Below are 11,514 nucleotides of genomic sequence, written 5' to 3'. Positions count from 1 at the left end.
GGGAGAAATATCAATAACCTCATATATGCAGATGACACCACCCTTATGGCAGAAAGTGAAGAAGAACTAAAGAGCCTCTTGATGAAAGTGAAAGAGGAGAGTGAAAAAGTTGGCTTAAAGCTCAACATTCAGAAAACAAAGATCATGGCATTCAGTCCCATAACTTCATGGCAAATAGATGGAGAAACAATGGAAACAGTGGCTGACTTTATTTTTTGGGGCTCCAAAATGGCTGCAGATGGTGACTGCAGCCATGAAATTAAAAGACGCTTGCTCCTTGGAAGAAAAGTTATGAGCAACCTATACAGCTTATTAAAAAGCAGAGACATTACTTTGCCAACAAAGGTCTGTCTCGTCAAGGCTATTCATATATGCATGTGAGAGTCTCACTATAAAGAAAGCTGAGCACTGAAGAATTGATGCTTTTGAACTGTTTTGTTGGAGAAGACGCTTGAGAGTCCCTTGGACTGCAAGGAGATCCAGCCAGTGCATCGTAAAGGAAATCAGTTTTGAATGCTCAAAGTATCGCACAATTGCACTCATCTCACATGCTAGTAAAGTAATGTTCAAAATTCTCCAAGCCAGGCTTCAACAATATGTGAATCGTGAACTTCCAGATATTCAAGCTGGATTTAGAAAATGCAGAGGAACCAGAGATCAAATTGCCAACATCCGCTGGATCATTGAAAAAGCAAGAGAGTTCCAGAAAAACATCTATTTCTGCTTTATTGACTATGCCAAAGCCTTTGACTGTGTAGATCACAACAAACTGTGGAAAATTCTTAAAGAGATGGGAATACCAGACCACCTCACCTGCCTCTTGAGAAACCTGTATGCAGGTCAGGAAGCAACAGTTACAACTGGACATGGAACAACAGACTGTTTCCAATCGGAAAAGGAGTACATCAAGGCTGTATATTATCACCCTGCTTATTTAACTTATATGCAGAGTACATCATGAGAAATGCTGGGCTGGATGAAGCCCAAGCTGGAATCAAGATTGCAGGGAGAAATATCAATAACCTCAGATATGCAGATGACACCACCCTTATGGCAGAAAGTGAAGGAATCTAAAGAGCCTCTTGATGAAAGTGAAAGAGAAGAGTGAAAAAGTTGGCTTAAAACTCAACATTCAGAAAACTAAGATCATGACATCTGGTCCCATCACTTACTTCATGGCAAATAGGTGGGGAAACAGTGACCTACTTTATTTTGGGGGGCTCCAAAATATCTGCAGATGGTGACTGCAGCCATGAAATTAAAAGACGTTTACTCCTTGGAAGAGAAGTTATGACCAACATAGACAGCTTATTAAAAAGCAGAGACATTACCTTGCTGACAAAGGTCTGTCTAGTCAAAGCTATGGTTTGTCCAGTAGTCATGTATGGATGTGAGAACTGGACCATAAGAAAAGCTGAACACGAAAGAATTGATGTTTTTGCACTGTGGTGTTGGAGAAGACTCTTGAGAGTCCCTTGGACTGCAAGGAGATCCAACCAGTCCATCCTAAGGGAATCAGTCCTGAATATTCTTTGGAAGGATTGATGCTGAAGCTGAAACTTCAATACTTTGGCCACCTGATGTGAAGAACTGACTCATTTGAAAAGACCCTGATGCTGGGAAAGATTGAAGGTGGGAGGAGAAGAGGACGACAGAGGATGAGATGCCTGGATGGCTTCACCAAATCAATGGATGTAAGTTTGAGTAAATTCTGGGTGTTGGTGATAGACAGGGAGGCCTGGCGTGCTGCAGTCCATGGGGTCGCAAACTGTTGGACACTACTGAGTGGCTGAGCTGAACTGATGATTTCCGTTTTTCTTTCTTTTTCTGAAATGAATCTTTACAACTCTTCCCCACTACTTCCTACTTATTTTTTGTATAATATTCTTACCTTCTCCACACACAACAGGTAGCATGTCCTGTTGGAACTTCAGTTTCTAAAAATGCTGTAGTTTTATTTATTTATTTTTTAATTTAATTTTATTTTTAAACTTTACATAATTGTATTAGTTTTGCCAAATATCAAAATGAATCCACCACAGGTATACATGTGTTCCCCATCCTGAACCTCCTCCCTCCTCCCTCCCCATACCATCCCTCTGGGTCCTCCCAGTGCTCTAGGCCCAAGCATCCAGTATCATGCATCGAACCTGGACAGGCATATCATTTCATACATGATATTTTACATGTTTCAATGCTATTCTCCCAAATCTTCCCACCCTCTCCCTCTCCCACAGAGTCCATAAGACTGTTCTATACATCAGTGTCTCTTTTGCTGTCTCGTACACAGGGTTATTGTTACCATCTTTCTAAATTCCATATATATGCGTTAGTATACTGTATTGGTGTTTTTCCTTCTGGCTTACTTCACTCTGTATAATAGGCTCCAGTGGGAATGCAAACTAGTACAGCCACTATGGAGAACAGTGTGGAGATTCCTTAAAAAACTGGAAATAGAACTGCCTTATGATCCAGCAATCCCACTGCTGGGCATACACACTGAGGAAACCAGAAGGGAAAGAGACACGTGTACCCCAATGTTCATTGCAGCACTGTTTATAATAGCCAGGACATGGAAGCAACCTAGATGTCCATCAGCAGATGAATGGATAAGAAAGCTATGGTACATATACACAATGGAGTATTACTCAGCCATTAAAAAGAATACATTTGAATCAGTTCTAATGAGGTGGGTCTAAAAATGCTGTAGTTTTAGATACAAGAACACTCATCACTATATATAACTTATTTCATTCCAGTGTCTTACCATCTTCTTTGTATCCAGAGAGTAAGTTCAATTTTGACCTAAGTGTCACAGATTACTACCATGTCTTTCCATCAGATATGGTCAATTCTAATTTTCATGTCAATGATTTTACCTGGCTAACAATTCTAAATTTGTACTTCCCAAAGGGTGTAGAATCAGATTTGTTTTGTGAGTTACATATTACATATTAGCAACTTTGTTTTAATTGCTTCTAAGGGACTTCATCCCCAAAGTACTAGAAATTTTCTAAATTCTACTCAAACCAGACTGTGAACTTTAAATTGCTTTTGGGATTAAAAACATCCTCAAAGCAGCAAAGATCTTAAGTTGTTTTGGTACTCCATTGGCTGATGCTTTACTAGTGAAATAAATGACTGTAAAAAGCTCTAGCTTTCATTTTACTGAAAGTCAGTTCTGTTTTGCTAGTGGTTAGTTGCCTTTTTTTCCCCACAATGTAGAAATGACAGCTACTTTATATTAATGAAAAAAAAAAGATAAACAAATAGTTCTTCTTTTAGTTGTTTTACTGAATTTTACTGAATTTACTGGGTTGGAATTTATGAGACTAGCAATCTCATAAAAAAGTAAGTCAACTTCTGTTTCTGTTTTAATATAAAAATACTGATACAAGTAATTATAACATATTGCTAATGTTTAAGAATATTTTAGAATGACTCACCTCTCTTTATTATAGGTTTTCTGAATATGCAGTGAGAGGATCATCAGCAGAGCAGCTCTTAGAGCAGAAGTTAAGCTGCTAGATTTCTGTGGAGGGAGAAGCTAATCTATATTTTCTCAAACGTGGAGGTAAGAGTAAATTCCCTGTCCCTTAAATCTTTCAGTTCATATATATATATTTTTTGTTTTGACTGGAGATTATGACCGGTGCACTAAAGTTTTCTGAGATCAACTTGTTATTCTTTATCTGGCAGGAAAATAGAGTTACCTAGATTTCCCAATTTGTACCAAAAGAGACTAAGAAGAATAATTGTATATAAAATATTTTCTTTTATAAGTATTACTAATGCCTTAATTAATATTTTAGGATATTATAGGTATACATTGCTCCTCAAATTAGAAATTACCAAACATCCTTTTGCTAAAGATGTAGCTTTTTAGTTTGTTTTTCTAGTTGCAATCTATTTGCAACTGAGGTTATATTACTGTTGATGCAGGATTACACATACCATTTGATTTTAGTAGCTGTAAAACAATTATTTTTGTTATGGAAAACATTAGTTGTATTCTGGAATGTTTGATCAAAATGTTATGGTGACATTGCATTCAAAATAATTTCAAACTCATAATGTGAGACATAATTCTAACCCAGCTGTATTTGTTCGGAATTTCTTCTAAAAAGGACACATTTTCTTTTCTTTGAATTTAAGCCTTCTTCATGAGTTCTGAAAGTCTAACTGATTTTAGCTTAGAGGATTTTAGCATATTCTTATGCTATCTGTGTATCCAATTATAGGTCCACATTACCCATAAGGGAAACCACTTAAGGATGCAAACAGCTCTTACAAACACTGCGGTAACAGATCCGCATGTATTCCAACTGCTGCAGAATTTCTTTTGTTGAAAGAAAATGAGAAAGATCATTAGTTAATGGAAAGACCATTAATATGGGAAAGACCAATCAGTCTTCTGTTACAGAATTTGTCCTGCTGGGGCTTTCTGGCTACCCAGAGCTTGAAGCCATTTATTTCGTACTGGTGTTATTTATGTACCTGGTGATCCTGCTGGGAAATGGTGTCATCATCATTGTAAGTGTCTGTGACTCTCACCTGCATACCCCCATGTACTTTTTGCTCAGTAACTTATCATTCTTGGATATTTGCTATACCAGTTCTTCTATCCCCTTATTTCTTAGCAGTTTCTTAACTACAAAGAAGACCATTTCCTTCTCCGGATGTGGAGTACAAATGTTTCTCTCTTTTGCTATGGGAGCCACGGAGTGTGTCCTTCTAAGCATGATGGCATTTGACCGCTATGTGGCCATCTGCAACCCTTTGAGATACCCCATCATTATGAGCAAGAATTCGTATGTGCCTATGGCTGCAGGGTCCTGGATTGCAGGGGGTGTCAATTCTATGTTGCAAACCTCTCTTGCAATGCAGCTTCCTTTCTGTGGGGATAATGTCATTAATCATTTTACTTGTGAAATCTTGGCTGTCTTAAAATTGGCCTGTGCTGATATCTCCATAAATGTTATTAGCATGGTTGTTGCTAACATGATTTTTCTTGTGGTCCCAGTACTTTTTATTTTCATTTCCTATGTTTTCATTCTGTCTACCATCCTGAGGATTCCCTCTTCAGAGGGAAGGCGCAAAGCCTTCTCCACCTGCTCTGCCCACTTAACAGTGGTGATTATATTCTATGGAACCATCCTCTTCATGTATGCAAAGCCCAAGGCTAAAGATTCCTCTGGTGCAGACAAAGTCCAAGTCACAGACAAAATCATCTCTCTTTTCTATGGAGTCGTGACACCTATGCTCAATCCCCTTATCTACAGTTTAAGGAACAAAGATGTGAAGGCAGCTGTGAAGAATATACTCTGTCAGAAATGCTTCTCAGGGGGAAAGTGAATGTTGCTTTAAAAAATTCATTTACTCTGAATGCAGGACTAGTTCTCACCTGTAAGTTCCAAAATAAATGTAAGGATTGGTAGCACCATTAATTCTTGAAATTCTCATTTTTCTGTTCCTAGGGTCTAAATGTGAGAGAAATCTAAGGCCCACGTTCTTCATGACTCTCTTAAAGAGAAAAGGGAAAGAAATCTATGGGTAGAAAAGATTCTCATCCAAACCACAATTAGTTTAACTCTAGAATGATGAATTCTATAATCTTATGTAAACAGAAGTAGCATTTAACTAGTTTAACCGCTTATCTTCTATGTGCATCAATTTTCTAGTTTCAAAACTTTCCTAGGAAGGTAAAGTACAAAGTGCCTTTTAAGGGTCAGAGTGCTACATAAATTCAGCACTAAATGATTCATTGCCAGGGTCCAGCCCCGGTGGATCCAGGGAATTTGAAGCGGGGACGGCGTCAGCGAGGATCAGGAAACAATTGCTTAATTAAATGTTAATTAAGGATATAAAGAGTAATAGAATAAGGATAGCTCAGTGAGAAAATTCAGTGGAGAAAAGAGGCTGAATAATTCAGCCAGAAAGTGAGAGAAAGAACGACATGGGGAGACCAAGTTTCAGTGAACAAGGCCCGCACTTTATTTTCCAAAGTAGTTTTTATACCTTAAGTTATGCATAGAGGATAATGGGGGAAGGGGTAGAGTCATGCAGTAAGCCAGGCAGTATGTTTCTTCCTACAAACTTATCATATGCAAAAGTTTAGGTGATTTGCATCATCTTCTGGCCCGGAGGCCTGTTAACTTTTAAGACCCTTTCTTCAGAAAACTTATTTTTCTCTAAAGGTGATTAGTCAGGCGCCACCCTCCAAAAGCATTAGATAAAGTTGCATTCCTACAGGGCAAAGGTGTGGTGAGCTATAACAAGAGAAAGAATTAACTCAAGGGTCCAAGGTTACAAACATTAAAGCTACTACTTACACCAATTATATTAATCAATACACTGCCAGGGACACAGCAGGTAAGGGATATGGAGACTTAGCAGCAAACATTGGCCCAAGAAGTGAAAAACCCTTCACCAATCCAATTTCTAATCAATCTTTTAACTGCTCAAAGGAATCTGTATTTAGACAGTTTAGAACATCTCATGCCCCTCACAGTTGGGAGGCTCTGAGCAATCACATGTGGCTGGAAAAACCTATTCATGCAGGCTAGAGGACTTCCAAAGGAGTTTGTAGGTTGAAACACTATCACACCAAGGAACTTTATTAACTGGAGCTGTAAGTTAACTCCTTTTTTCACAGAGAGGTAGTGGGGGACAGCCCTCCATAAAGTCAAAGGTGTAGGTGAGAGCACAAATCAGAAAGTAGGCAGACTCTGGTTTTGGGGGTAGATGCTCGAGAATTTCCGGGGGGACTCCTGAGGCTCAATCCCGCCTTTGCGTATGCCGAGCCTCCTTCCTCATGACTTTTGCCACGGGCGGAGTTCCTCATGCTGGCTCCCAGCAATTCATAATGGGGTAGTGTTTGAATTTAGAGAGGGATGTCCACTTTTGGGTGTTAGATACCTGGCTGTGTGTATATCATCAGATCAGATCAGATCAGTCGCTCAGTCGTGTCCGACTCTTTGCGACCCCATGAATTGCAGCACACCAGACCTCCCTGTCCATCACCAACTCCCGGAGTTCACTGAGACTCACATCCATCGAGTCAGTGATGCCATCCAGCCATCTCATCCTCTGTAGTCCCCTTCTCCTCCTGCCCCCAATCCCTCCCAGCATCAGAGTATTTTCCAATGAGTCAACTCTTCGCATGAGGTGGCCAAAGTACTGGAGTTTCATAGGAAAGAGTAGAAAAATGATGCTATTTTTCCTAGAGCTGATATTCTCTTGCCTGCAATCTGGCAAGCATACTTCTGTACAGAGTTGTCTGAAGGAATGTGAGGCTTTGTGCATACATCCCAACTGATGAGGAAATTTGATCTATTTTTGTTTCAACAGATGAGCAGTGTGACTTGGAGTGAAAATTATAATTACTGTTAAGTGACATAAAAATTACTTAGTCTCTGAAGAACTTGGTTGTACAGTTCTCTGGGAACTTTGTAATAATGGATTTAAAGTGTCACAGATTAGGTATTTTTACTGTTACATGAATTTCCTGTAAAATATGAGCTTTCCATTCATTCATTGAGTCATCTCTTCCTTAATTCAATTATTCAATCAACCAGTGTTTACTGAGTATCTACTTTGTTTCAGGCATTATGCTACCTGTTAGCAATACATATATATACACACATACACACACATAAATATATATATATATACACACATAAATATAAATATAAACAACATGGAAACGAAAACCAAAACATCACCAAGGGGTCACAATCTTGAGGAATATAGACTGACTTGAACAAAATATGAAGAATATTTAATATTAAATATTTTCCTTCTCCACTAGTTTCTAAACGGGTTCCTTTGTTTGCATTCAAAGGAAATGCATTCATAGTATGTTGGATCTGTATTGCACTGAAGGAGTGAGGGTAGAATAGGACATTCCAAGAAGTCAGATCTCTGATACCCCCTCACCCTTTAGCTGGCTCTGCCTTTGTTTCATATGTTCTGTGTTTCTTCATATTTTATTTGGCAAAAATAAAAGTTTCTGGGAAAAGTTTTAAAACTACTATGGTATACTATAGCATCCAGTAAGAGCTGTAAGAAAGAACTGGATACTTTTGGATTGGTGTTTTAGAGGGGTCATTTTGGAACTGCAGAGGTTGAAGTGGTACACCTCCTGCTGATAAATTCCTTGGTCACTTTCACATTTCTTGACCAGCCACTTGCCCTTACCTTGTTTTCCTTCCTGTAGGCTTCAGAGTACTGAGATCCACCCTTGCAGTTTTTATTCCCATCCTGATTGGTTATGGAACAAGGTTTCTCAAATAACTCATGATTCATTCTTTCCTTTAAAGTTTTACTTTAATTAATAGAGGCAACAGAGAAGAAAAAGAAGGTAGCATGAATGGGAACATTCCACAGGTTTAGAAAATCTTCCAGACTTTACCAGAATTAGCTCTGATATAAAAGAACCAATTTGACTCCTGAATGCGAATTTCTTTCCTCATTCTTTCCTTATATTTCTGTTCCTTTTTTGGTTTTAAACTTCACTAAGTACTTACTGTACATTTTTTTGTCACTAACACTATGCTCTGTAGTATTTCCCCCTCAACTGTTCAGTATTTACATTATTCTATCTTGTTCATTTGTGTTTACAAATATATTCATATATGAAAATGTAAAGAACATTTTAAGGAAACCTGGAGTCAAATAGTATAGTGTTAGACCATCTCTGAAATCACACATTCTCTGGGTTCTACAGTTATTAAAATCCAACTTGAAAAGATCAGTTGGTCAATGTGAGGTGAGTATAGAATGCAACCCTTTATATGAAAATGTTTGAAAACTTTAAGATACTAGACAAATGGGAAATATGATTATTTTATTCATTAGTTTCTCAATAGCAGATCAGGTCTCAAAACCAGATCCTGTATCACTATGAACTTCCCTATTAGAACTAATTTTGCATCCCATCAATTTTGTAAGGTAGTTATTCATTGTCATTTATATCTGATTTCTTCTTTGTGGACCCATTGGTTTTTTAGTATCATGTTGTTTAGTCTCCATGTATTTGTTTTTTCCTATTTTTCTTTCTGTTTGATTTCCTAGTTTCATAATGCTAGGGTTAGAAAAGACACTTGAAATAATTTCTGTCCTCTTAAATTTGTAGAGACTTATTTTTGTATGTGGTTCATGCACACTTGAAAAGAATGTGTACTTTTTAATTTTTTTGAATGTAGTGTCCTGTAGGTGATGATTAAGTCTATCTGGTCTATTGTGTCTTTTTTGTTTGTTTGTCTCTTTAAAAATTTTTTTAAAATTGGAGGATAATTTCAATATTGTGTTGGTTTCTGCCCTACATCAACATGAACATCCCTCCCACCTTCCATCCCATACCTCCCCTCTAGGTTGTCACAGAGCACTAGATTTGATTTCCCTGCATCATACAGCAAATTCCCACTATCTGTTTTACAGACAGTAATGTATATGTTTCAGTGCTACTATCTCAAATCCTATCCCTCCTTCTTTCCCCTACTGTGTCCCAAAGTCTGTTCTTTATGTCTGCATCTCCTTTGCTGCCCTGCAAATTTGTTCATCAGTGCCATCATTCTACATTTCACCCTATATGTTTTGATTAGAGCAGTTAGTCCAGTGCCATTGAAAGTAATTATTGATAGATATGTACTTATTGCCATTTTAACCCTGTTTTCCAGTTGATTTTGTAGTTCATTTTTGTTTATTTTTTCTTCTTTTTCTTTTTTGATTTGATGGTTTTCTTTGATTTTTGTGCTTGAGTTACTTTTTTTTTTTTTTGGGTGTGTGTGAATCTATTGTACGTTTCTGATTTCTGGTTACCCTAGTTTTCAAGAATGTTAACCCACAATAATACCTACATGCTTCAGACTAATAGTCATATAAATTAAAATGCATTCTAAAAGATCTATGTTTTTTTTACTTCCCTCCCCCAAATTTTGTGATTTTCCTTTCCTACTTTACATGTTCATGTTTATCTATTTATTGTAGCTATAATTGCTTTTACAAATTTTTGTTTGTTTGTTTTTTTAAATCTATGTACTGGCTTAGAGTGAGATTCAGTCCTTTTGTATATTTGCCTTTTCTATTGTGATTTTTCCTCTCCCTATAGACTCTTGCTTCTTTGCTGTCTGGAGAGGACCTTTCAGTATTTCTTTTAGGTTAGGTTTAGTATTGCTGTAATCGTTTAAGTTTTGCTTGCCTGAGAAATCCTTTATTTTTCCTCCTAGTCTTAATGATAATGTTGCTGAGGAGAATATCCTGGGTTTCAGGTTTTTTTCCTTCCAGGATTTTGAATATTTCATGCCGCTCCCTTTCTGCCTGAAAAGTTTCTGCAGATAAATCAACTGATAGCCTTATGGAGGTTCTCTTGTAACTGACTGTTTATCTCTTGATACCTTTAGAATCCTCTCTTTAATTTTTGCCATTTTAATTAGTTATGATATGTCTTGATGTGAGTTTGTTTGATTTCATCTTGTTTGGGACCCTCTGTGATTCCTTCATCTAACCCTTTTTTAGATTTGGTAAGTTTTCAGCCATAATTTCTTTATATACATTTTCAATCATCTTCTTTCTCTGTTCTCCTTCTGGAACATATTATGCCTAGGTTGGCACTCTTTATATTTTATCATAGATCTTGTATATTGCATGTATTATATATATATATATATATGACAATACTGCTGCTGCTGCTATGTTTCTTCAGTTGTGTCCAACTCTTTGTGACCCTGTGGACTGTAGCCCTCCAGGCTCCTCTATCCATGGAATTCTCCAGGCAAGAATACTGGAGTGGGTTGCCATTCCCTTCCCCAGGGTATCCTCCCCACCCAGGGATCAAACCTGGGTCTCCTGCATTGCAGACAGATTCTTTACCATCTCAGTTACCTCAGAAGCCCATATATGGGACGATAATAGTTGACAAACCTAGACAGCATATTAAAAAACAAAGACATTACCTTTCTGACAAAGGTCTGTATAATCAAAGCTATGGTTTTTCCAGTAGTCATGTATAGATGTGAGAGCTGGACCATAAAGAAAGCTGAATGAGTGGGTGAGTGAAGTCGCTCAGTCATGTCCAACTCTTTGCGACCCCATTTCCTAAAGGAAATCAGTCCTGAATATTCATTGGAAGGACTGATGCTGAATCTGAAACTCCAATAGTTTGGCCACCTGATGCGAAGAACTGATTCATTTGAAAAGAGCCTGATGTTGGGAAAGATTGAGGGCAGGAGGAGAAGGGGACGACAGAGGATGAAATGGTTGGATGGCGTCACTGACTCGATGGACATGAGTTTGAGCAAGCTCTGGGTGTTGGTGATGGACAGGGAAGCCTGGCATGTTGCAGTCCATGGGGTTGCAGAGAGTTGGACACAAATGAGTGACTGAACTGACTGAAGGAGAGAGAAAAGAGAATGATTCATGGTGCCATGATGTTGATATTTTTCCAGGTTTTGGATTCTTTATCACTTCTATTTGGGCTTCCCTGATAGCTCAGTTGGATCATCTCTATTCTTT

The 11,514-nt window shown here is 37.9% G+C and overlaps 1 protein-coding gene across 1 annotated transcript; it reads left to right on the top strand.

Annotated features, from left to right (window-relative positions):
• Window positions 1-4,392: 4,392 nt before the first annotated feature.
• LOC104991212 (olfactory receptor 2S2-like) lies at window positions 4,393-5,355 on the top strand. Its single transcript, XM_010843613.1, has one exon. It carries the CDS (start codon window positions 4,393-4,395, stop codon window positions 5,353-5,355), a length of 963 nt encoding a protein of 320 aa, XP_010841915.1.
• Window positions 5,356-11,514: the final 6,159 nt, after the last annotated feature.

Source organism: Bison bison, unplaced genomic scaffold (assembly GCF_000754665.1).
Source record: "Bison bison bison isolate TAMUID 2011002044 unplaced genomic scaffold, Bison_UMD1.0 scf7180017864183, whole genome shotgun sequence".
NCBI lineage: Eukaryota > Metazoa > Chordata > Mammalia > Artiodactyla > Bovidae > Bison > Bison bison.
The sequence above is the reverse complement of the archived record's forward strand: the minus strand, read 5'-3'. Positions and strand labels throughout refer to the sequence as shown.

What these genes read in the sequence shown, in the direction of transcription:
- LOC104991212 (XM_010843613.1), top strand. Translation starts at nt 4,393, where the DNA reads ATGGGAAAGACCAATCAGTCTTCTGTTACAGAATTTGTCCTGCTGGGG.